General features: G+C 37.1%; 1 protein-coding gene across 13 annotated transcripts in view; it reads right to left on the reverse strand.

Annotated features, from left to right (window-relative positions):
• Window positions 1-27,793, reverse strand: part of PKP4 (plakophilin 4) — a 251,769-nt gene that overhangs the window by 89,293 nt on the left and 134,683 nt on the right. For 12 of the 13 annotated variants that reach the window (XM_060152843.1, XM_060152842.1, XM_060152845.1 and 9 more), the window contains exon 3: window positions 25,985-26,097. The exons of the other annotated variant lie outside the window; for it this stretch is intronic. In XM_060152843.1, coding sequence (XP_060008826.1) covers window positions 25,985-26,097 — 113 coding nt within the window. The remainder of the gene's footprint in view (window positions 1-25,984; window positions 26,098-27,793) is intronic. 13 annotated transcript variants of the gene reach the window in all.

Genomic DNA, 27,793 nt, shown 5'->3' on the forward strand with positions numbered 1-27,793 from the left:
TACAATAAAGTATTCCTAGGTGAAGGCAAGGGGAAGTCTCCGTTAAAATTATTTTTCCCTACTCTATTCTAGACAAACAACAGAAATCACTAGGAAAATAAGTTAATATTGAGGATTAAAAATAAGCAAAAGTTCCACTTTGAAGACTATATATTCAGCCCGTTTACCTTCACACTGATTCCACAATTCTGTGTGATAGCTGGTCATTATATGTTATTCAGAACAGTCTATTTCTTTCTGGACCACTTACTTTATATGATTCTCAAATTGTTCACCACTCTGGGATTCAGGGATCGCGCAGTAAATATGTGCAGTTTTGAAATGCTGTTTTAAGTCACTGAATGTTTTAAGTCACTTTTATTGGAACAATAAAATGAGAGGCAGCTCCACATTAGACACAGGCATATTCCTTCTTTCCTCTCTTCTTCCAGCCAACTATTCCTAGAAACACTTCCCCAACTTTTACTGAATGTCTACAACGTGTCTACAGGCACTGTGGCCATGAATGACTCCGTCGCATTCCCTTTCACTTCTCATCTGAAGATGCCAAGCAGTTTATGTTCTAGGATCTTCCACTGGAATGTGAAACATTTTAAAATACAAGAATGGGATCATCCACAATAACTCTGTTTCAGTGGGAAGATGTATTCACAATTTCCAATAACTTAATTATCAACAAGCTTCTAGAATGAAATCCATTTATAAGTTTGGGACTGTTTGGTTAGATAGTGAACAGCAGTTAGGAGCAAGCTCATTTGCAAATTAATAAATCAAGGCAATTCATTTTAATGTGAAAAAAATCTTAGTTTTGTTTTAACGAAGACACCATGTCTTCACAGTATTACACGAGAAAAGTGCAATAAATCACTACAAAATTCTGTACACTTTAAGAAATTATGTAGTTTTTCATTCATAGACATAAATGGAGGCAAAATTACCTTTGTTGAATATTTATGGCTGTCTTTGAAACCCAAACCCCCCTTATCTTGACATCCCATGCTATATGTGAGAAAACTAGCCTCTCACACTCCTCTGCAGCCAGAGAGCTGGCCAGTGACCTAGGGTCTAGAAGGAGGCATGTGAGGGGAGGCGGTGGCACCGCGGGAAGCAGTAGCGGGGGCACTGGCCCTGGACACCCCGACTCAGAATCTGGCTCTCTGGGCTTCCTGGAGCTTCTGAAAGTTGACACCTAATAGCTTCTGGTAAGTTCCTTTCCTGCTTATACAAGCCAGAGGATTCTACCGTTTGTAGCTGAAAGTTCTGACTGATGTTTTATGACTGAAAACAAATGCAAACAGGCCCTCTGAACAGCGCTGAAACCTCACTCCTTAACTCTTTACCTGTATTTCCAAGTGCACACTGGATATAATACATTTTGTACTCAACACATAGAAACCCTTTTTTCCCCCAAACGAACTCCCATTTAATCATCACCACCTAGTCACTCACACTGAAGAACATGGAGTCATTTTATTGTCTCCCCTACCCTGCCCGCCTCACTAGCATGTAAGCCCCACGAGGGCAGGGAAGTCTGCCTTGTTCACAGATACGCCTCCAGAACCTACGACAGTATCTGGCACATGGCGCTCACTCAAAACATACACCTTCTGAATTCATCCCTACCACCAAGGACACAGTTGGGGCCTTCATCCTCTCATTGTCTTTTGGCTGGATCATTCTTTCAGTCTCTCTCCTAACTTGTCTGCTTGGCTTTGATTTCTCATCCTTTCAGGCTCTCTTCCAGGCTGCTGCTACAGTGATTTTTCAAATCTGAAAACATTCAAATCTTAAATTCTCCTGATGCTAATGCACAACAGATCCTTACAGGGTAAATTTCAAACATCTTAGTATGGCAGAGACTCAAACATCTTCATATGGCACAGAAGGCCCTCCACCACCTGGTTCCTTCCCGTTTGCCCTTTCCCACACAAACCTACATTCTAGGCACTTCTAATTACTTGCAGTTTCCTCACGTACCAGGCTGCTTCACGCTTCCAATGCTATTTTGGGGGTAGAATGTGTAGGAACACAGTCGGGAAACTCAGAATTACACAAATTCCAGAATGGTATATGTGGTACAGTGTAACAATACATATGTCATATACCCATGAAATGGAACACTCTTAAGTTCACCTTCACTTTGTGTCACTTAATAACAGGAATATCTTTGGAAAATGGTCTACTTAATTAAGTCACTACTCAATTTCCTCCTGATTTCCTGCTGTGCCAGATGTGAGCTTAAGTGGACAGCAGTAGGTAAACAGTAGGGGACGGGGGAGTGGAGAATTTGATGGAGCTACACAGTAACTTTACCATGTCATTTCCCTCACCTTCTCCCTGGTCTAGATGGGGCTCTTTCTATCACTAGTAAAGCGCAAGTTACTGTCATTATTCTCCTATAAGGTACACTGAATTGGGACAGAATCCGAGTTATTTCACTTTGTTTTATTTAAAAAAAGTCATTGTGTTAAGAAATTCTATACACACACAGCCATATATATGTGAACCCTTATTAGTAGTTCAAAAAATTAAGCACAGCCAAAACCAAATTCAATTTCACTTGGCATTAAAGGACAGGAATTACTGGAATGAATGTTCTAGAAACTATTTGATTTATAAATAGAGCACGGGCGTGTACCACTGTCTAGACCACACACCCTCCACAGCGTCCTCTCTGGTGAGCACTAATCATCCTTCGAGAATTAGCTTGATGAAAGTTGATCACTTCTTCCTTTACATGAAAAATGTACCCATTAATCTATCTCGAGTTTTGTTTTTCATATGATTGTAATTGCAGGATTTGTTTACCTGTTTCCACTATCAGACTATGGCTCTCTTGAGGGTAAAGATTGTGTCTTAATTCTGTCTGCATCCGACCAGCATTGAATAGGATGCTAAATAAATGATAGCTGACCTTAACTTTTTGGGTTGTTCTTTATTAAGGCTAATCCTGTGTTATTTTAGAAATTGTTTCAATCATTCTACAAAGGAGATTTTGGCTCTTGCTACATCTTATAGAAAAGATGTCTATTGTAAATATTATAGGAATCAATCCAACAAATATTTATTGATCATCTACTGAGTGCCAGACATTGTTAGAGGCTGGGGTATAATGGTGACAAGAGGCAGAGCCTTTGCCTTCTGCATGCTCACAGTTGTCTTGTAATTACTCATTACAGTATGCATGTGACACCCCCACTGGATCACATGCCCCTCAAAGGCAAGGTGTCAAGAGACTTTTGAAAGGCAGAAACCTGTAAGAGAGTACTCTGATGAGTCCAGCAGCGTTATGATTGAAGAAGCATTTGCATATCTATAACAACCCAAAGTGTGAAACATTTGTCTTTTAAAACAAAAACAAGACCCAGCTCTCCTTCTACTTACCTATGAAAATGAGGTAAATTGGTATTAGGATTACCCAGGTAGGAATTTGAACATGAAGGCTCCGAGGGAAGAGGTATGTAGCAATGTGAAATGTACTGTTATATTCAAGAATTTGCTTCAGTTCCCACAGATCAAAAATTATAAAGTGCCAGAAATCAGCCAGTTTGGGAGACCATCAATATGATAGTCCACATGTGCAGATAAACCTGACATGTCAGGTCTCCCCTGTGTATTATGACAGTCTCTTCAAATGGTTGTTTAAACCACCCCAATTTAGCAGCATTACATAATCTATGTATTTCACTATTGCAACATATTCTTTCACAATATTTTTCTAAAATGACCCTTAGGTGATCTTCCTTTACTGAACAGAGGTAATTAACAGACGAACTCTCATTGATCATATGTTCATTAATCTTACTATAAATATTTTCAAAACTGTATGTGTACATTGCTGGCCTGACGTTTTACTCTTGACTTTCCTATTAGTTTTACTATTTTGAGCTCTGACCATAAATGTTGAGTTCCACGCAAAGGTTCTGTATTTCTGGACATTCAGATGGTCGACAGGCACGTGAAAAAATGCTTGACATCATTAATCATCAGAAAAATGCAAATTAAAACCACAATAGGATGTCACCTCACACATGTCAGAATGGCCATCATCAAAAAGAACACAAGCAATAAATGCTGGAGAGGATGTGGAGAAAATGAACCCTGTACACTGTTGGTGGGAATGTAAATTGGTGCAGTCACTGTGGAAAACAGTGTGGAGGTTTCTCAAAAAAACTAAAAATAGAACTACCATATGACAAAGAAATTTACTCCTGGGTATATATCCAAAAAAAACAAAAAACACTAATTCGAAAAGATACATGCACCCCCAATGTTCACAGCAGCATTCTTTACAATTGCCAAGATATGGAAGCAACCTAAATGTCCATCAACACTGGATAATGTTTCACTTTGTTTTATTTTAAAAAAGTCATTGTGTTAAGAAATTTATGGCACAGAAATTCAACAGTGAAGATGTTTGGTGTATATATACATATATACATATATACAACAGAATACTACTCAGCCATAAAAAGAATGAAATTTTGCCATTTTCAGCAACATGGATGGACTTGGAGGGTATTATGCTAAGTGAAATGAGTCAGACAGAGAAAGCAAACACTGCATGATAGCATTTATATGAGGAATCTAAAAAATACAACAAACTAGTGAATATAACAAAACAGAAACAGACTCATAGATATAGACAACAAACCAGTGGCTACCAGTGGGGAAAGGAATGAGGGGAGGGGCAAGATAGGGGAAGGGGATAAAGAGGTACAAACTATTATGTATGAAATAAATAAGCTAAGAGGATATATTATACAACACAGGGAATACAGCCAGTATTTAATAAAGACTGTAAATGGAGTATAACCTTTAAAAATTGCAAATCAGTATATTATACACCTGTAACTTATATAATATTATACACCAACTATACTTCAATTAAAAAAAAGTTCTGTATTTCTTCTGCACATGTTAACTCTTGAATTTAAGAACTACCACGTGCTTACAGATGAAATCTCAGTAAGTAGCTGGAATAAATTCCAAAATGCATTTTTCTCCTTCTCCACCAATTCATTACTAACTGAAGTTATTCCATTAGCAAATGTTCTGGATTCTAAATCCATTACCAAAAAAATTCTGGCAGCTCATTATTGGTTTGTTATAACTGCCTTTGTAATCCATTGCTCTAATATTTATAAGTCTACCTTTCACTTGATTCCAAGGTCCATTTCTCAGTTAAAAAAGAAAAAGTTGGTTTGTTCGGGTTTTTATTTTAGGCGATTAATTCATATTGAAATTACTTACTACCCAGCTATCCTCTAGGCATTACAGATTACTTTTTAATGAACGGCTTCAGAATCTTCTTAGGTATGAAAGCTAGGCTCCATAGTCCACAGGTCACTCCAGATTTCCTATTATGCACCTAGGATTTTCTCAGCCAGAATCTGGCAAAATAACCACTAATGATTCTCAACTTTTGGTCTCTATCTGGAGTGCTACCAGATAAAATTTAAAATAAATTCCCTTAACGGAGTAACCCATTCTATCCGATACTTACATTTCTCTATCTTCATTAATTATAATTAAATCTTAAATTATGATACGGCGATAACATCATACCACACTTTTAAGTCTTTTAAAATTTCTATCTAGTATTGCTTTGACTTTCCTTGTATAATTAGTACGTTTAAAACTTTACCCAGTTTCTGTTAATGCATTTGTAAAATATTCCGTTAGTTTTTTGTGAGTTCTGAGCTGGGTAAAGCTCATTCTGTGGTTTAGCTTTCTTGAGTGCTCTTGAATTTATGCTTGAGAAAGGCACTTTTTGAAGATAATGCCTGTGAAAGTCCCAGGTTTTCAAGCATTCACCATGTAAGCAGGTCAAATTTCTCCTCCCCTTGACCTCGGCAAGAATGTTCTTGAGTTCATTTTATACTCATAATTAGCATGGTGAGAAGTGGGGTCTAGAAGCCTAAGATGGAATCAAGGGCTCTCTAATGCCATGAGCCATCTTCTGATGTTCCGAGAACTCATACCACCTAACAACAGGAAACTGATAGGTTTTAACAGTTTTGTTTTTCTTATGTTTGGGAAACAAGGACCTCATCTCTCCCTTTTAGTTAGATAAGAATTAACTAAGGGCTTCCCTGGTGGCGCAGTGGTTGAGAATCTGCCTGCCAATGCAGGGACCACGGGTTCGAGCTCTGGTCCGGGAAGATCCCACATGCCGCGGAGCAACTAAGCCCGTGCGCCCCAACTACCGAGCCTGCGCTCTAGAGCCCACGAGCCACAACTACTGAGCTTGTGCTCTAGAGCCCGTGCTCCGCAACGAGAGAAGCCACCTCAAGGAGAAGCCCGTGCACCACAAAGAAGAGTAGCCCCTGCTCGCTGCAACTAGAGAAAGCCATGTGCAGCAGTGAAGACCCAAAAATAAATAAATGCAGTCAAATATAAATAAAAAATTTTTTTAAATGAATAAAATCTATCTTTAAAAAAAAAGAATTAACTAAGAAATAAATCCTTTACATTAAACAGAGACGTACACTATGTCTTACTGTCAGAACTAGAGCAATTAGACAAAATTAAATACATTACGATTATTCTTCCTGAGACAGCTGTGGATAGCTAGCCTTCCACTAGGCTATTTCAGTAAGTCAAAGACGGGAAGGCTAATATGTACCACAGACGATGATGGTGAACGGCTCTGCCTGGCTGAAGGAGAGGAGGGGAGCTGGGAGGCAGACGGCTATCCCTACCCACCACGTTATTTTTCCTAAGGGGCTCTGAGGACCCTAGTTTGACAAATCACTAGCCTTTAGATAATAAAGGTATTTTAGCAGTAATACTTAGAAAGCAATCCTTCTTAGTATTTTACTACATTTTTGGGAGCCTCTTCCAAATTTACTTATTGTCTATTCATAATCAATCTCAACAAAAACAAAACCAAAAGCTCTTAGTCCAAATTTATGATTTTTCAGGACTGAGGCTCCTTTCTGTGTCCTCTTTATTGTGCTCTCAGACCGTAGAAAATTTTCTATTGGATGGAGACTGATTTCCTTCTTCCTGCCAAAGGACCACTTGATACCGGCAGTCAGGAAAAGTGAAACCATGACAACATGCCCATAATTGTAGTTTATTATTATTTTTAATGTGTTACGGTTTTGAATTGCCCCTGAAAATGGTAATATGCCTGTAATTTGAACTGAGCAAGGCACAAAGAATGAGACAGGGCAAAGGCTCTCTTTTCATAATTATTTTTATGTCTGAAGGTGACACTGAGGTTAAAGAAAAGGCACTTGAATTAAAAATGATGTCCTTCATGTAGAATGCAGCTGCTCCTGAGCCATCAGCAACAGGACATGAGCCCTGAGTTCCCTTCCATGCATGGTGATGGATATGTGCCCGTCCACCTGCACTCACTTGTCACCATCACCTGGGTGACCAACAGAAGGAACAAGTCAGACGGCTGCAGGAAGGCAGGCCTGAGGCTTCATGGAACACGGGAAAGCTCAGAGGCTTACAGTCGGACCCACATACTCCTTGCTCAGTGACACCTCACCTGAAAAAACTGGCCACGCGCTCAGAATATGCTTTTACAATTGCAGTCTTTAAAAAATAATGAGGAACAGCAAAGGGTGGTATAAAAGTGCGATCTTGGTTTTCCACTGGCTGCTAGCAAGTTTAGAGTAAAATGTATAACTGAACACTGTGGTGAACATTTTTGGTCTCATGACTGGCTCTATTTTGTTGTCACCCTTGTTTACTCAGTTCTTCATTCCACTCCTCCCTCATGCCACTTTACCATATTTTTGCACCCTTATAACATCTGTCTAAAATGGATTCCAGGAAAAGGTAAGATAAAAATAAATAATATTACAGCCAGTCTCTGAAAGAGAAAGTTATGTACTTGATGCACAGCAAAAACGTTAAAGGAACAGGAAATATCAGATTAGCCCTTTAAACGATTCAAGTAACTTGAATTGTTTAATAGGGACTAGAGGTGAACACACATTTTAGAAGATGTTAAATATTCTTTGACAAAAGCATTTTGTGTTACTGCTTTGAATCTATGAATAAAAGATCCAGAGGACCACATGGGAAGGGGAAGATTAAAAAGAATGTCATACAAGACAAAAATGAGACAAACAGTTCCCTCTGGTATCTCCATGAATTATACAGGAAGCATGACTTCTGTTTAAGCCCATTCCACAACAGGTATTCCAACCAGTAAAAGTAGAAATCAGAATAGAAGGGTTTTCTAACATTTCAGATGACATTTGAAAGAGTGAAAGCAACTGAGATGAAAATAGTAAAATGACTAAATACAAAACCAAACTCTCTTTCCTAAGTATTCTGCCATAACTTAGGATGCTATTTAGGCAAAGGGTCAAGCCTCAGAATAGATGGGCCACTGTGAATTATTTGTATTGAGGTCTACAAAATGCTACTGTCTCCCTCATTTCTGTTCTTTCAAATTCTTCCAAAGGCAAAGAAACAGAAAAGGAAAACATTTCTTAAAATTTAAGATAAAAAAAAACAAGAAAGAGCACACACAAATATACTCCTTTTAGAAATATGTAAAACAATTCAAATCGTACATTTTTAAATAAAGCTGGCACCGGTAAGAAGCAGTGCGAGGGTCCTGTTTTTCTACTTGCTCTACAGGAGATGGAGCACAGAGTTAACATGGGACTAAGCTGTAGAGATCTATAGTAAGAGGTACACTGGCTGACATCCCAAACCTATAAAATTCCTCATTATAAATAGTTCTGTTTATGATGCATACAATTTCATTTTGAATATTATTTAGGATGTAAAATGCTCCGAAAAGCCTATATAAAAATTCACTTAAAAGCAACTTTAAGATATCATAAAATTAAATGTTTTATTAAACGTGTACCGACCACTCTGATTATTTAGGCATTCAAAAGCAAATGATATATTCATATATGATTCTTTGATACTCAAATACAGACATTATCAAATCTGGTGTGTGTCTAAAGAATGATATTCACTTTCTGTCCATTGATTACCCAGAAGATTTTATTAAAAAATTATTATAAACAGGAAAGTTTCTGTAATTTCTGAGGAAACTTTTCATTATGAGTGTGAAAAGGAAGAACGTGATATATTTCTTAAAGTTCTGCTTTGCTTTTTGAGAAAAATAACGCTTCTCCCTGTAATAGCATTTTCAGCTCTTGATTCATGGTCCAGCACCATAAATAGCTGTTTTAGTGCTGAAGGAGGAATGAATTCACATGTGGGGTAGAGTACAGACCCTGCATCATCAATAACTGTCCAGGAAGAAGAATGGATGCATAAGGATACAGTCAAAATTTGGCGGAGCATATGCTAGGCTTCTAGGTAGTAAGACTTAACGAACCCAGCAAAGTGCTTCTAGAATGCTTTAAATCTCCCCTGACAGCTCTCATGGATCCCTAATTTGTCCCACATCCCCTTTCCCACCCTGTTTCCTTCTCTTCTCTATTATCCCCCCACACATAATTATGCAGGGTTTCCAAACTACTGAATAGGGGAATGAAATGGAAAAAGGCCTGTTAGAATGAATGAGAAGGAATGACAACAATGACAATGGAAAGTAAAGTCTCTTCAAACAGAATTCTTGATGTATAATGGGTGAGCCGTAAACACTGCTCAGGCACTCTCCACGGCAAATGGACAAGTGGCTGGACAAGACTGTTAAATTCCTAGCTTTAATACCCAGCATTCTTCTTTTAAGAAATATGAATGAAAAGAGGAACAGTGGTTCACAACGTGACACAAGTGGTTGGTCTGCTTTCCCCTGCTTTCCCCTCTTTGCTCCCTCTCGCATTCACTGCCACAGTGAGCCAACATTATTGATGGAAAAGGCATTACAAAGTATATGGAGCATACTGTGTAGATTCATAATCTAATTTAACTTAAATAAATATTCTTCATTTGAACTACTGAAGAAAACATCTACCACTCAGACTTTTAAAAATATGACCTTCTTAACTTTATAAAAATGAAAAAAAAAAGTTTTAACCAAAATTTCAGTCAGAAAATTAAGAGCTGGATTACTTAATATTTAAACTTTTTGTTATACAGCATTTAAAACACACACTCACTGATATATAAAAGAAAACAGTATAATGAACCCCCTATGGATTCATCATCCAGCTTCAACAAATAAAAGGGAACATGTGGTCAACACTTACTTCATCTATACTTTTACCCACTGTTTTCTGTGCATTACTAGATTATTTTGAACCAAGTCTCAGGCATCTTATTACTTTAGATGTATCTCTAAATATAGAGACTTTTAAAAGACTATAACCACAATAACATCACACCTAAAAAAATTACCAGTAAAATTCTTCATATCAACAAATATCTAGTCAGTATTAAAAGTTCCTGTTTGAATTCTTAAAAACAGTTGCTTGAATCAAGACCAAAACAATGTCTACACATTGTATTTGGTTGTTATGTCTCTAAAAATTTCTTTTCATGCAGTCTCACCCTCCCTCTTACATCATTTTCCCCGTTTGAAACGATTTCAGTTGCCTTGCAAAATTCCCAATAGACTGGATCTAACTAAGGCATCAGCAAAATGTTGTCTAACCTGTTCCTCTGTCTCTGATTTCCTATGAATTGTTACTTATATCTAGATGGTTGAGCAATCTGGAGGCAAGAATGCATCCTAGGTGATGATATGCACTTCCCATTGCATCATTTCAGAAGGCCAAAATTTCTGACTATCTTTTGTTTTGTAGAACATCTATCTTAGATCATTGAGTTCAGGTGTTGTCAGCCTGATCCATTTATTGTAAAGTTTCTCGTCATTTTTTCAGCTAAAGATTTTAACAGCCATTGATGATTACTGATGTAGATACATTGTTTTGTCAGTGGTTGCAAAAAAAAAACTCATCCAAGATTTTAATTTCTAGACTTTGTTTGAATGTACTACTCTGGTCAATAGTAGTTTCTACCTTTGTATCTATGTTCATAAGGAATACAATACTGTTTCACTTACTATTTAGAAATAAGTCTTTACTGAAAATTATTTTGCTAATGCTCCTCTGGAAATAGATATAACCCTGTATTTTGTACTTCCGAAGCACCAGTTCTTAGATGATCATTGATAATTTTGCTTGAATTTTCTCTGTGGCTCAAATAGCCGCATTATTGATAATGTAACTAAAGCTGGGGGTAGATCAACCTTTAATTGGCGTGTTCTAAAGCAGAAACAACAGATCACAGGATCCTAGAATAATTGGCTGTTATTTGTTCTTTTCCAATTAAAAAAAGGCTAGAAGAAATAAACAAGTATACCCTAAAGACATTCCTCCTTGGCTTATAAGCAGTCCAACAATGCAAACCAAATGTTGTATCTAAACTATCTGACAGTGGTTAAAATGTGTAATTGTTTAATATAACATTTTTAAGCTATGAAAATCTGTAGCCTACAGGCATTCTCCCTCTTCAGTTTTAGAGTGGTTTTCTCCCTATTTAACTAGGGAGTAACACAACAGCAGGGCAGAAAAATCTATGCAAAAACCAGATTAGATTGATTTGTTATTAAATAGATTGTGAAGCCTCAGGGAGGATAGCTATAATAACAATTTAGTCACTACAAAGTCTGGCAAACTTGTCAGTTGTTTTTCCCCGCCCTTGGCAGACATGCCATGTTCATTTTTATGGCAAGCTGATTAACGGCTAAAAATGCACTAATGGATGGCTCTCACTTTTAGGTGGATAATCACATTTCCAATTTCCTTTTCTATACATCATTGGATTAGAGCGTATACAGTAGTATATCTCTGAAGGGCTGAGGAAACATCTCATCACACACATCAGTCTTTCCCCTCTGTGTCCTTAACCTGCCAAATGGTAATGAGAATGGGAACTTAACACCAACCTTCCTTTATTTCATGGAGAGTAAAGGAATTAGATGAAGGAATGGCAAACTGCCCCCCCCATCCCAAATAATGAACTGCAGAGAGTACATTAGTGGCAATGTTTATCAAGATTGTTTTCTAGAATCTTTGAATTAATACCTACATGATTTATTGTAACATGTCTGTGATCAACCAAAAACAGAAAATAGAAGCCACGCCAAAGTTTCTACGAAGGAGAGACAAAATAGTGGTAGTGGAGATGGGGCTGGGGGCTAGGGGTTTTGTACTTGTCTTTGTATAGCAAGCAGTTTTGATATAGACTGTGTCTATCTGGAGCGGTGGAGTGGAGGTAAGTGGGTTGCCTAAGTCTTCTCAAACGAATTCTTGACACCCCAGTGGAAAACCAATAGAATAAAACTATTTTTAGGAGAAAATATCATCTTAATGTTAAAATCAGGTGTACAATAATAATAAAAACCAAAGCAAACTAAAACACAAAAGCAAACCTCGTGGAAACCCTTGAACAATAAGCAGATAATGGGTATAAAACATCGACTCGCACAAATGTTTATTATACCATAGGTGCTCAATGGCTACTCTAATATAATTACAAAGAAGTATTTTCACCTAAGGATATGAGAATCAAAGACACCAAAGCAAGGCCTCCCTGGATAGAGCCAGGACAATGTAATCTGATCAGCACACTGCTCTTTAAAAATAAATATAATAAAATACAGACATGTATTTTACTTTGTCATATGGCTAAATTACACACAATGTTCCCTTCTACTAGACTGGAAATTCCAGGCTTCTGTATCTTTGTATCTCTACAATAAAGCAAAGCCATAACTATTTACTGAGTGAATTTAGAGAAGACATCATAAACCTTTGCAGAAGAAAATAAATGCAGTCACTAAAGGAAATGTGGACATAGAAAGAGAAAGGAATGTTAGTATCATCTGTTTGGGCAGATTTGGAGAATTTGAGATCCATTATTATATATCACATATAGAGGGTTGTTTCTCCTACATACTTGTCATCATACTAAAGATTTATATTCTAAAAATAGATTAATATGGTATACTTTGTGTTGTGATGTACCAAGGCCTGTACTATTTTAGATGTATTGATATATCCCAGAGTTATTTCAGCTCGATAAAACTAATGATAGAACCAAAAAATAAATAAATAAATAAATAAACCAAATTACTCATTAGAAAAATGGGCAAAGGATATGACCAGAAGAGGAAATGCAAATGGATCATAAGGATATGAAAAGATATTTAACCCGACTAGTCATCAAGAAAATGCAAAGTAAAATGAGATAACATTAGATTGGTAAAATTTAAAGACCCTGCGTAATATTAAATGTTGGCCAAAAAGAAAAGAGAGAGAAAGAGAGAGAACCTGGAACTTTTTCACACACTGCTTGAGAGGGTGCAATTGTTGAGGTACCTGAGAAAGCAGTTCAGCAAGATCTAGAAAAATTGAAAACATGTATTCATTATGCCTGAAGTATTCTACTTCTAATGATACCTCTTCTAGAACCTCACACATGTAAACCAGGAGATAAGTCTCCAAATGTTCACTGCTGCATTACTTAAAATACTTAAAAGTGGAACTTAAGTGTTCTTCAATAGGGGAATGGACAAACAGTTTAATATTCTATGACATAAATATATAACAGCAGTTAAAAAATAAACTAGATCTACACACATCAATATGAATAAATCTCAAACACGGAGTAGAGAAATCAAGATGTGTAATGACACATAGATTATACCATTTGTGTATGTTAAAAAAGCACACAAAACATGGGCCATGGATGTATATGATGTATGTATATTATATAAAAGTACACAAAGTAGACTATATACTAGTTAATGCCTATTGGGAAGGGAGAATGGGGCAAAGAGGTCTTGAATTTTATGTTTAATATATTTTTATATAAAAAAGCCAAAATGATGAATTATCAATGCTTTTCAATTCTGGGATGTACTTAAATTTTTGTTATATCATTCTCTATACTTTTTAGTATTTTTCACATTTCTCAAGATATAGATTAAAAAGTACAAAATAAGTAATAAGAAAATATAGGATTAAAGTAATTATTAATTCCTATAAAGCAGTAAAGGTAAATTTTTCCAAAAAGCATCCTGATATATACTATGTGGCCTGTGTAAATTACCTTATAATTTATCAAAATATACATGGTTAAAAAAAACCTAATGACTAAGAGTGGGGACTAGTAATATAATTCTTGTATTGATTCAATAATTCATCACTGTTACATATTTTAGGAATAGTAATTATAGAATACAAACTATGAAAAATTACAGAAAATGAAATATTGTTATTTTAATTAAAACAGTTCTTTAATAAATAATTAAATAATGGCATGGTACATATATTTCAGATGCATGGGCTTCTGAATTTTAAAAAGTATTTTCCTCTTCATTAATTAGGAAAATTCATACAGCTGGGCTGCCTCTGTATTTAACCAAGTGTATTAAAATAGTCTTAATCTGAAACTTTCATGCTATAAACTTTGAACTATAAACTTGATCTCTTTTTGTGGTTCCTTCTAACCATACCTCCAACTTAACATTTTAAAATGCTCAGTTTAAGAAATAGGTAATTCATTTTGAAATATTTATTCACTATGATTAAGACATTTTGTTGTATAATGTTCTAGGTCCATAAAAGATTCTAATATTTATGAAGACTACTTGGCTTCAAATTCAAATTCAACATGGTCACATTCTTAGGTTAAAATAGGTTACCTTAATGGAATACTGGTTGAATTACCTTGGGCTCATGCCCTACATAAGACTTAGTTTATGTAAGTTTAATTCAAATGTGTAGAGATAGTTGCCAGGTGGATTTGTATGTTCCAGATGAAACAGGCTTGTGATCACAATGGCAATGTGCAGTAGCAATTAAAATGCTTTTTGGAAGAACTGTGCTTGAGCAAACTGCTCCAGAAAACGACTTCTGTGGAGAGATGCAGGTCAGCCACAGACTCATTTGTATCTTTCAGATGTGCTACTCTTTACTGTGTTAACACAGGAGAGTTGCATCATAAACATTCAGTGTCACTAAATTTGCTCAGAAGAGCATCCATGTAATAAATATTCACTGTAGAGATCCCAGAGAGGGTTTCTGATAATTACATTCAAATATCAAATAGTTTATTCTTCATTTAGTCTGAATTCCAAATGAACATAAAGAGCTTTTATTTGTTTGACTATTAAGAGTCACTAGTGACCAAATACAATATTAAGAAAGGAAATCTGATGAACTATATTCTGATAAACATAAGAGGACTCCCCAATAGTTTACCTACTATGCACTTAAAACTAACTCAGCTAGCTCAGCAATATATAAGGATTTACCATAACAGAGAGCAAAGGAGGAAGAAAAGAAGGTGAGCCCCTGTGAGGGAGTAGGAGGATGGAGAGAGAGGCTAAGGGGAATCCTTACTACTCTCAGTGCCTCTCCCCAGCCCCAAACTAAGAATGCCTGGAGCAGAACCCTTGGGATTTTCCCCTCTTAAAACCTGAGACATAGTAGCATTATTCTCAATTACCAAAAAGTGGAAACAACACAAATGCCCATTAGGTGATAAAAAAATAAACAAAATGTGGTATATCCATACACTGGAATATTATTTGGAAATAAAAAAGGATGAAGAACTGATACATGTTATAACATGGATGAACCTTGAAATTATCATGCTAAGTTGAAGAAGCCAGTCACAAAAGGCTATATATTGTATGATGCCATATATAGGAAATGTCCAGAAGAGGCAAGCCCATAGGGACAGAAAATAGATCATTGGTTCTCAGGGGCTGGGGGTGGGGGAAGGAAAAATGGGGAAGGAGTGCTAATGGGTAGAGGATTTCTTTTTGGGATGGTGAAAATGTTCTAAAATTAGATAGTGGTGATGATTGCACAGCTCTATGAATATACTAAAAAATACTGAATCATATCCTTTAAAAGTATGAAGTTTATGATATATGAAATATATCTCAATAAAACTATTATTTAAAAAACTCAGGTTTCGGCCAGTGAGAGCACTGAAGGTCAAAGGGACAGAACTTTATCAAGCATCTTCCTGAAGCAGTACATTAAATAATAAGCTGTCAAAACACAAACATTCAATCTTTGTAAAGACTCTTCATTTTTAAAGAATGTTTCATTTGAGAAGAAAGTTTATTTCACAATGACTTAAAAATATTTGTTGAAGAAAAGACCTGACCCATGAAAAAGGCTTTTCGGCTACTGTCAGTCCTACGGCATTTTTAGAATTTTTAATAGTATCAATGGAAGCCTGATGGGCACTAGCAGATGATCCTATAAAATGTAAAAAAAAAAAAAAAAGTCTGAATGGTAGTAGGGTATCAAATCTTTTCGTTAAAAAATAAGAGTTCTTTTCTTAAATGGCAATAAGAAGACTATTTGTCAAGATTGTATGACCTTTCTGAAACCATAAAGAATTCTATTTTAGCAGAGCTTTAAACTAACTGAAAAGGGAGAGATAATCTTAGGAAGAGTGTGAAGTTATTTAATTTTAATATTGCCACCCATTTCCCCCCTCATTCAGTTGACAGACATGGACAGGATTTTTCTCAGGGTCTAGCGTAACTTCCTAACACCAATGGCAGCCAGCTAAAGGACAGACAATGTGAAGGGGCCAACTGCTTCCAAATGGCATAAACAAATTTTAAAACAATGTGCAAAATATCAAAACAAAAATTTAAAACTAAGCTTCAATTCCAAAAGTTGTCATTAGTGTTTTCTATAATTAGTAAAAGGTCCATCTTTTAAGTATCTCTTTTGTACTTCAATATAAATGAAAATTTAGTGCTTCATCTTAAGGAGCAGACAAGCTATGATTTACTTACAAGATAAAATATGTGGAACCAATATCTGTGTCCCAAAGAAATAAACTTTCTCCTTTACCACCTACAACTTACCTAGAAGTAAGTGAGAAGTGAAGTTTCTGTTTCTGGGCAATGGTAAGATTCTAAGCCTGTTATCAGAAATAGTTTTGAAATTCTGTACTGTAAAATTTCAGAAATAATTTCTTGAATTCTGAGATGATCATATTTATATTTACTGACTTTTCAATTTGAACTATATTTTCTTCTCCTTCCACAGTTTTGTTACCCAATTTCTTGAATTCTGAGATGATCGTATTTATATTTACTGACTTTTCAATTTGAATTACATTTTCTTCTCCTTCCACAGTTTCTGTTACCCCAGCTGAACCACTAGTGTAATGTCTCTGCTTGGATGAAACACGCAACGCAGGCCATGTCTTGTACACTTGAAGACTGTGCCTTTTAGTAGTTCCCCTGGCCAAGTCCCCTGCACCCACCGAGTGCAGCTTGCCACGGGAAGGCTGTAGTGACCTCTAACCACCGCTAAACTAGCATCCCTTGGGTGCATCTCCAAGCTACTTTTCTCCTTGAGAATTCCTCAGACAGGTGGGAGCCATTAAAAGTTAGAACTGGCTATCAAAGTGGGACTTTAGGAATGAGATAAAAAGTTGGCCGTAGGGAGTTATCTCACACTTAAATTTTTTTGGAAGGGAATGAAATGTGGCAAACTTTAAAAAGTGGTTGCCGGGCTTCCCTGGTGGTGCAGTGGTTGAGAGTCCGCCTGCCGATGCAGGGGACATGGGTTCGTGCCCCGGTCTGGGAGGATCCCACATGCCCCGGGGCGGCTGGGCCCGTGAGCCATGGCCGCTGAGCCTGCGCGTCCGGAGCCTGTGCTCCGCGACGGGAGAGGCCACAGTGGTGAGAGGCCCGCGTACCGCAAAAAAAAAAAAAAAAAGTGGTTGCCTCTTTTTTCGGGTTAATGGAAATGTTCTACATTTCAATCATGATGGTGGTTATACAACTACATGCCAAACTGCCAAAAATCATAAAACTGTATGCTACAAAGGGTGAATTTTACTGTAAGTAAATTACACTTCAATAAACCAGACCTAAAAATAAAGTGGTTATCTATGAATTGTAGAATTACGACTTTTCTCTTTATACTTCCTTGAACTTTACAAATTGGCTAAAATGAGCATTATGTAACTCCAGTCAGTTAAAAGGTGAGAATGCTGTTTTGGCCACACTTGTCCCCTTCTGTGCCCTTGGGAGTGTAGGTAGGCAGGGGAAGTCCCCTTGCTGTCACCCCCATCCAGTGAAGTCTAAAGCAGGCTAAGGTGAGAGCAACATTCCATGGATGATACTGCAAAGAGAAAAAGAATAAATCCTACATTCATCAAAATTTGGATTTGAAGGTTGTTGCTTAGCCCATGGGGTGCAAGAGGTTTAAAGGGCATTATTTTTCTCTGAGGTGCCTGTGCTATGAGATTCTCCTGAGATGCGCCGTACATACCTCTGCTTCTGTCGCTAAGGCATGCACAACGTGCACCTGCACGGTGACCTGCAAAACAGGACCTCTCACACCTTGGTACCCACTGCCACCCATGACTCTAAAAAGCTCTGCAGACAGAAGTCATCATGGCAGGCTGCTTGCTTGGAGAACCCGAAATGGATCCATCCATCTGCATATGCTAACTATCATCCTCCCGCCAAACTGGAGCAACAGAATTGGCCTCCTGGAGAACTGCTTTTAGCTAAGCTGCTTTTCCATCCATTTATATTGTATTTAACAACAAAAGAAAGAACCCCTGTGAGTCTGATTTTATAATTTAGAAACTACCGAGGACGCTGTTTGCCTCATCACGCAGTGCTCTCAACAGCAACTCACAAGAGAAACCACTCAAGTCTCAGCCCCAGGGACAGTAAATCCTCCTGAGCAACCTGGTTTGTTTTTATCTTCCAGACACGTTGAATCACGTAATTCATTAGAGTTTTTTTCTTTAGCCTGGCTACCAGGACACTCAGAGCCAAAGTGGCTCTCTACTTTAAGCCAATGCGTGCAATATTGACGACATATATTTTGTATACTATTTTAACCTTGGCTTCATCTTATTTTTCTAGTCTTTATTTTATCTTTGCCCCAATTCCCTCACTCCATTGTTGGCTTCTGTGTTTTCTAAAAATGTTCCAAATACATGTGGAGAGGTAAAATATTAAATAGTGCATAGTGCATAGTACATAAGATATAGTGTACTCAGTGTAAATGCAGAAATGCTGTAACTTTTCAATAAACTGATTTCACGCCCTACTTCCTATGAGGTGAAATACTGAATATGTAAATAACTATAGTACACTAAAAACAAATGCAGAAAATCGGTATTTTCTCTATTAACTGATCCCAAGGCCCACTTTAAATGAGGTAAAAAATTAAATATATAAATATCTATACTATACTCAGTACAAATACAGAAAAGATATAATTTATTGACTATTTCTACAGCCTATCTTTAATCAGGTGAAATATTAAAATAGATGACTATTAAATGCACAGGTAACTATAGTGTACTTGGTACAAAGGCAGAAAGTCTGTAGCTTCTCTATTAACTAATCCCATAGCTCCCCTTCAGGGTTTCTCAATTTTCAGTGATTATTCGTGGTCTGATATATCATCTTTGGGTACAAGCACCATCAATTCCAGATTAAGGATCATTATATACTGATATTGCTGGTGTTATTACTTGTGTTATTAATGCATTTTTGCAGTAAATAAAAATCATATTAGAAATGGGTTTTTTTATTGCTAGTTTGTTTAGAGTCACTACTTCCAAAGAGTCGTTAATAGAAAACCTAGCAATCATTTTAATTTTTGATAAAGGAGTCAAGAATATACAATGGAGAAATAAGCCTCTTCAATAAGTGGTGCTGGGAAAACTGGACAGCTACATGTAAAAGAATGAAATTAGAACACTCCCTAACACCATACACAAAAATAAACTCAAAATGGATTAAAGACCTAAATGTAAGGCCAGACACTATAAAACTCTTAGAGGAAAACATAGGCAGAACACGCTATGACATACATCACAGCAAGATCCTTTTTGACCCACCTCCTAGAGAAATGGAAATAAAAACAAAAATAAACAAATGGGACCTAATGAAATTTAAAAGCTTTTGCACAGCAAAGGAAATCATAAACAAGACGAAAAGACAACCCTCAGAATAGGAGAAAATATTTGCAAATGAAGCAACTAACAAAGGATTAATCTCCAAAATTTATAAGCAGCTCATGCAGCTCAATAACCAAAAAACAAACAACCCAATCCAAAAATGGGCAGAAGACCTAAATAGACATTTCTCCAAAGAAGATATACAGATTGCCAAGAAGCACATGAAAAGCTGCTCAACATCACTAATTATTAGAGAAATGCAAATCAAAACTACAATGAGGTAGCACCTCACACCAGTCAGAATGGCTATTATCAAAATATCTACAGACAATAAATGCTGGAGAGGGTGGGGAGAAAAGGGAACCCTCTTGCTCTGTTGGTGGGAATGTAAATTGATACAGCCACTATGGAGAACAATATGGAGGTTCCTTAAAACACTAAATATAGAGCTACCATATGACTCAGCAATCCCACTACTGGGCATATATACCCTGAGAAAACCATGATTCAAAAGGAGTCATGTACCAAAATGTTCATTGCAGCACTATTTACAATAGCCAGGACATGGAAGCAACCTAAGTGTCCATCGACAGAAGAATGGATAAAGAAGATGTGGCACATATAGACAAGGGAATATTACTTAGCCATAAAAAGAAACGAAATTGAGTTATTTGCAGTGAGTTGGATAGACCTAGAGTCTGTCATACAGAGTGAAGAAGTAAGTCAGAAAGAGAAAAACAAATACTGTATGCTAACACATATATATGGAATCTAAAGAGAAAAAAAATGGTTCTGAAGAACCTAGGGGGCAGGACAGGAATAAAGACACAGAAGTAGAAAATGGACTTGAGGACACGGGGAGGGGGAAGGGTAAGCTGGGACGAAGTGAGAGAGTGGCATGGACATATATACACCACCAAATGTAAAATAGATAGCTAGTGGGAAGCAGTCACATAGCACAGGGAGATCAGCTTGGTGCTTTGTGACCACCTAAAGGGGTGGGATAGGGAGGGTGGGAGGGAGACACAAGAGGGAGGAGATATGGGGATATATGTATATGTATAGCTGATTCCCTTTGTTATAAAGCAGAAACTAACACACCATTGTAAAGCAATTATACTCCAATAAAGATGTTAAAAAAAGAAAACCTAGCAATCATTTTAATCATTAAGATTTTTTTTAATGTTCTCAGCAAGGCATATTGCAAATGAACTGCCAAAGACAGCTGTGCAGCTCACCTTTTAGGACACTTCCTAAATAAATACATGCAGAGGCCCAGTTTCCGTACTGTAAAATGGGAACACGTCACGGCAGGGTTAAAAATTTATCTTTGGTACTGCAAGTGTGAGGAAACCGAAATGCTGGGCTTTAGAGCCATTTGGAAGAGGGCTCTACAGTATATTATTTAGTACAATATTAGAGTCATTAATTAAATAGGACCTCATGCCACTGTCTACTCCTTCTTCACAGGGTGAGGCCAATATGGCAAGAACTTTGGACAACTGAAAAAGTAAATCAAAGTATGCTTTTCTTTACCCTTTGAGATCATATCTGGACTAGGAAAAATAAAATCTTACAGATCACCTTACCAACTCTGGCATAGGATCTAAATCAAACAATATGAAAGATAACCAGTTTTCAAATCCCCCATCTTGCTGACTAAACTTACTCCCATGTAAGAAGGACCTGAATCCAAAGGAAGTTTCCTGGCTGGAAGCAGTGATCGCACTTATAATTTTCCTTCAGCAAATCAGAAATGGCTGATGGGAAAGAGGGCTGGGGTCTGAGAGCTATTTTCTGTATCTTTAGATTCTGGTTCTGAGACTGATGGTGGGGACTGACAGGCACAAGGGGGATCTCTCAAGTGACACAATAAAAACCTATGCTCCCTTCACTAACACTGTTTTCTAATGGGCTCTTGCCAGTGTGTAAACCTGGTGGTCACGGAGCAGAGTTCTTCTTAAGGTCCACCGAAAAGCACACTGAAACGTGTGAAGAAGGCAGATATGGGAAAGGGTGAATGCCAAGTAGGTGACCTAATGGTAAAGCATCCTTTCCTGAGGAACTTAAATCACACTGGGCCTAAGTTTCATTATTTATTCAATGAACACTTAGCAGGGTGCCTGCCTGCTGAGCCCCAGGCACTGTGCCAGGGCTGCGGTGAGCTTTAGCTCCTCATAGGAGGCTAATACAGGCACAGAGGAACAGTCATGAGAGTTCGGATGAAGAGAGATGACTTTCCTGGAGAACTGTGGGAAAGGCTGTACGAACGGGTTAGCACTTAGCTGGGGGCATCAAGAATACATGAGAATCCAACATGAGACGGGAGAAGGGCAATCAAAGTGGATCAATTATCATTCCAACCAGAGTTCACTGAATAAAGAAACCCCCCTTACTCATAACCGTTAAGATTCCATAATAGATTCCTGTCTTGCTGCCTGGCCTCTCTTCTTTCTGACCTACACCCTACACTATCAGGACAACTGCTTCCAACTAGAGCAATGTGTTTCAACCTGTCTCCTTTACAGACCTAATGAAGGTGACACTCATCATCACCTGGTTCCTGGTTCTCCACAATCTAATGCCAGCTTTACTCTTCCAACCTCATAAGCCAGTAGGTCCTTTTAGTACACATCCTGGAAACTACCAAGCCTCTTGGAACTCCAGTACAGCAATGCGAGATCATACACACTTCTGCGCATACTTTCCCTCTTTCTCTGGTCAGCCCGGTTTCCATTTCTGCAGGACCCACTCACTCACCCGACATTGTCTGACTGAGCCCCACTGCCATGCCAGGCGCCAAGCTGGGCACTGAGATCCAGACACAAAGCCCCAAATCACTGACAATAAGTATTACTCACAATATGTATTTTACTAACAGATTTTTAACAAACCTATGGAATTAGCTAATTCAAACTATATAACCCTAAAATTATTTAATATTTTAAAATATTTACTACAGAAAATAATCTAACAGCCATGCATATATCAACAACCCCCTTGTTTAACAGATATCAATATTCATATTTTTTGTTATGTTTGTTCCAGATGGCAGTCTTAAATAAAACGTTACAGATTTGGCTAAAGCCGAATTCCTGATAGCTTCCTCCTCCCCTTCGTCCCTAGAGGTACCCCTATCTTAAAGTGGTGTCATCCTGAAATATTTTTTATACTTTTACTAGAGATGCACTGATTCGTAAAATCAAACACTATTTAAATTCAGTATTATGTATATTTTAAAATATTCATAAATATAACCTATACCTATTCTTTTGCAACTTGTAGTTTTCACTTGAAAGTCTGTTCTGCAAAGATGTCCACGTTGATACATGTAGTTGTTTCGTTTTAATGGCTCTTGAGTTTACTTATCCACAGTTTATTTCCCATTTCTATCCTGATTCAAATTTTTTACTTTTGCAAATAATGTTACAATAAGCATCTTTGTACCTGTCTTCCTGTGCATACCTGTCAGACTTTCTCCAATGATATCAAGTTCTTAAAAGTTTTAAATCCTGCTCTCCTGCTTGCTGATTCTTACTCATCCTTGAGTTTTTCTGACTTGAGTTTTTTATTATCTGATTGTGAGCGCATCTTTGGTGATGTCAGTTTCTCAGCTGGGTATTCCTGAACAATGCATACAGTTACATTTGGGCTCCAGACCCACATACCGTGCAAGCCTGGGGTGGTCCAAGGGTGCAGCTTTTGAGGGTCATGGCTTAATGCAGTGTTCCCAAGTTCAAGTCTACCACCGTGAGCACATAAGGCCTCACTCTTTGGTCCCTGCAGGGGTATTAAACCTAAGACTCCAGTGCTTTGTTGGGGGCTTGACAGTGCCCAGGCCTCCTGCACTCAATGCAGCTCAAATGCTTGTGGCCCTGGCTTTTTTTTTTTTTTTGAAGATGTTGGAGGTAGGAGTTTATTTATTTATTTTTGCTGTGTTGGGTCTTCGTTTCTGTGCGAGGGCCTTCTCTAGTTGTGGCAAACCGGCGCCACTCTTCATTGCGGTGCGCGGGCCTCTCACTATCACGGCCTCTCTTGTTGCGGAGCACAGACTCCAGACGTGCAGGCTCAGCAGTTGTGCCTCACGGGCCCAGTCGCTCCGCGGCATGTGGGATCCTCCCAGACCAGGGCTCGAACCCGTGTCCCCTGCATTAGCAGGCAGATTCTCAACCACTGCGCCACCAGGGAAGCCCGTGGCTCTGGCTTTTGGTTCTCTATTTCTGGTACCTGGGGATTTTCCTTTCTCCTTTGCCATTTCCTCTAGGTATTATTGACATATCAAATATCTCTAGGAGTTTACCGAGAAAAGTTCTATGTTCGTTTAATTGGCAAAATTGTCAGAATAAACGCCTTAACTGAATTCTTTAAATACCGATTTAATTTTTCTAATAGTGTAAAATTACATTTGAAAAAATCTGGAAATATATAACACTACGTTATTTAGCTTGTGAACTGTTCTTTTTGGTGCTAAACATACAGATATCCTTTAAAAAAACTGGGTAAAATTAAAACAAATTTTTGTTTTGACAATTTTAACTTTCTTGATAAATTATCTAATTGAGGAATACAAAGCTAGAGTTAGAAATTTTTGATTTGTAATTTTACACCTTGCTTATAATTTCTCTTCCTATGAACAACTGCCTGGATGTCTTAAAAATGATCACATAATTTGATATCTGTGTTTTGAAAGTTTTCTTGATCTTACTTGCATGCTTTATGCCTTACTAAACATACTAACGTGCATAATTGTTAAGGGTCAAAGATTTAAAAATTCATGACAATACAATTTTATCTGCCTAATAATTTTAAATTCATAGCAATCAGCTGGGAAAGACAAACTACAGACAGCATTGTATTCACCAAGAAGGATTTTTTGTCTATGAATAACAGAAGATAATGAGAAATACAACAATTACGATGTTAGAAACAGCTGAAAGACAAGTTACTATGGGCATACACCTACTTAGGACTAAACAAACTAAGCTTAAAAATGCAAGCAACAGAAGTATTTTATGGTAGGCTTTATTGGAATATGTAAATACTAAGAAAGAAACCCACAGATTGCATAAGTAGTGATTTCACCATTTGGAGTTGTGGCCGTAATTTTTATTCTAATGATATTTTAAATAGCATAAGAGGCTACTTAAATATAAAATACTTGTGATTAAATGTGTTTTTTCCAGTAATATACTGGTTTTGCATTTACTATATATTTTTTAAAATTAATTTTTATTGGTGTATAGTTGCTTTACAACGTTGTGTTAGTTTCTACTGTACAGCAAAATGAATCAGCTATACATATACATGTATCCCCTCTTTTTTGGATTTCCTTCCCATTTAGGTCACCACAGTGCACTAAGTAGAGTTCCCTGTGCTATACAGTAGGTTCTCAGTAGTTATCTATTTTATACATAGTATCAGTAGTGTATATATGTCAATCCCAATCTCCCAATTCGTCCCACCCTCCTTCCCCCCTTGGTATCCGTACATTTGTTCTCTACATCTGGGTCTCTATTTCTGCTTTGCAAATAAGATCATCTATACCATTTTTCTAGATTCCACATATATGCGTTAATAATACGATATTTTTCTTTTCGACTTACTTCGCATTTACTATATTTGAATACACAATTATTTCATATAGTAATTATTTCGTATAGTAGTTTTCCAGAGTTCTAGAAAACCCCAAGTAAATTGAATGTGTTTTTCAAAGCTAGATAAATGTTATGACTTAGAAATATTTCTGAGTTAAAAAAAATCAATCAGGTTTTCAAAGCCAATTAGCTTTGCCAAATAATTAACAATTGTTGAAAACATTCATTAACTTTGTCTACATAAAAGAAATCAAATTTCTAAAGTTAGCATAGTAGCTTTTGCTAGAGAGGCATACCAGTGCTGTATAAAACACTTCAAGCACAGGACTGAAAGATAATCAATATTACAAGAGGTTTCTCAAAATTAGAATAAATTGACATTTTTGGTATCCATTTCAGGAAGGCCAGTTAACAGTGACAACACTAAAAGCATCATTTGCTGCATCTAGGACAACTTAATAATGTGTGACTTGAAGGCGTGTAAGAAAATAGAGCCATCGGCCCTGTACCTGGTGCTCGCGATGCTTGGTGATTCTGCTCCAAGCCTACATCTTTCTAGCTGACTGGCAACAATCTGCCTTTCCACCTCCAGTTCTCGGGTTAGTCGCTGAAACTGAAGCTCCTGTGATTCAAGGAAATAGAAGGCATATAAGGCACCAGGTTTGCTTAGGCAGATACATGAATTCATGTACGTCACAGGAAACACAGGAACATGCCCGTAATGTAACACTACAGTGTGGCCTTACGAGATTAGGGTTTTGAATAGAACTGTGGGCCTCAACAACCTACTAATTTGTAGCTTTTACAAACTTAAAGGCACTAGAATATGTGTCTTCGTTTGAAACTGAAAACATGTAGAGCTTTATTTGGCCTTTTTTGCTGTTGGTGGTGGTGGTTCTAAATGAGGTCTTCAAACAGTACTTTTGCTCCAGTGATGTATTAAAGTAAGGTCTGCAGAGTCCTCACTCGATGTGCCTACATTAGAGGCACACCAACCAATATAGGCCTCAACAGCCAATTCTTCCATCCCTCATACTGTATGTTAGCACAGCATTAAAAAAAAAAAGAAGTAAATTCCTGTAATGAGAATCACTTGACCATATTTGATACAAAGCCTTTCCACTGTTAAGAAAAAAAATCATTACAACCCCACAAAAAAGTCTTTCTATATTTATCTATAATACACATTTTTTCCTATTGTCACAAATGCATTCATGTGTCACTTCATGAAGGGACAAGAGAAAAAATAATGAAAAAGTCTGAGCCATAATATAGAATTTAAAATTGTATTAAAAAGCTGGAAAGATTGTCTCAAGAAATTACATTCTACATTCTACGATGCATCATGAAGGCCAGTATTCTATTCTAGGAGAAATGTTTTAACATTATTTGTACTTATCTCATTGTTATCTTGACAGGATTTTAATAAATAGAAAGCAGGCCATGCCATAAAATATCTATAAATCAAATCAAGTATACACTAAAGGCTTTAAGCCACAAATAACATCTCCAGTAACACCTCAAACTCCCTTGTGCCACATTAACTCCTTACAAGTCTACTCAAAGCAAATGCTGAACTGTAAGTGGTTTAATTGGACACTGACTCCTGGTTCAAAATACGACAGATGAACCCTAAGTCTAGGAGCTAATCAGAAATAAAACTACCTTAGTTTTGTTTATAATAATAATATTACTGACAACATAATATTATTTATGACAATGTGTATTTGTCATGCAAACAAAAATAAAAAACAATTTAATTGAAAAGTGTATTAACTCCCTGCGGAGTCAGGCAAACGTGCAGTTACTTGACAGCATTGGCCGTGCAAATTCTACAAACTATTCCTAGAATAATTCTTAAGAAACAGTCCGTGAACTCCTTATTGCTTCCTGATATTGAGAGTCCTTTTCTAATGAGCCCAGTTGGTGTGGGCGCATAGGGCAGTGCCTGAATGAGTAATAGCTGGCCCAATAATGCCGTACAATAGGATCATAATGGGTAAGTAGGACACTGCCTACATCTGCTTAACACTTCCTAGACCACAGGCTTTTGATAAATGTTCGGCAACAAAAGATCAGATAGATAATAATTGCACAACATTCAGTACCAGGCTAAGATCATTGATTTTAAGGACAAATAGTATTATGTTTACTTCACACTTAGTCTTTCTTTGTCCTTAAACAGCATCATAGTTTCTGTGATACGCTTCCATTCTTTCTATTATTTTACTCAATTGTCTTATTATACACATCTTTTCCTGGAAGACTGGCTGCTTGGATCAAGGTGGGCCAGGAAAGGACCATCTGTGCATCTCAAA

Source organism: Lagenorhynchus albirostris, chromosome 6 (genome assembly GCF_949774975.1).
Source record: "Lagenorhynchus albirostris chromosome 6, mLagAlb1.1, whole genome shotgun sequence".
Lineage (NCBI taxonomy): Eukaryota > Metazoa > Chordata > Mammalia > Artiodactyla > Delphinidae > Lagenorhynchus > Lagenorhynchus albirostris.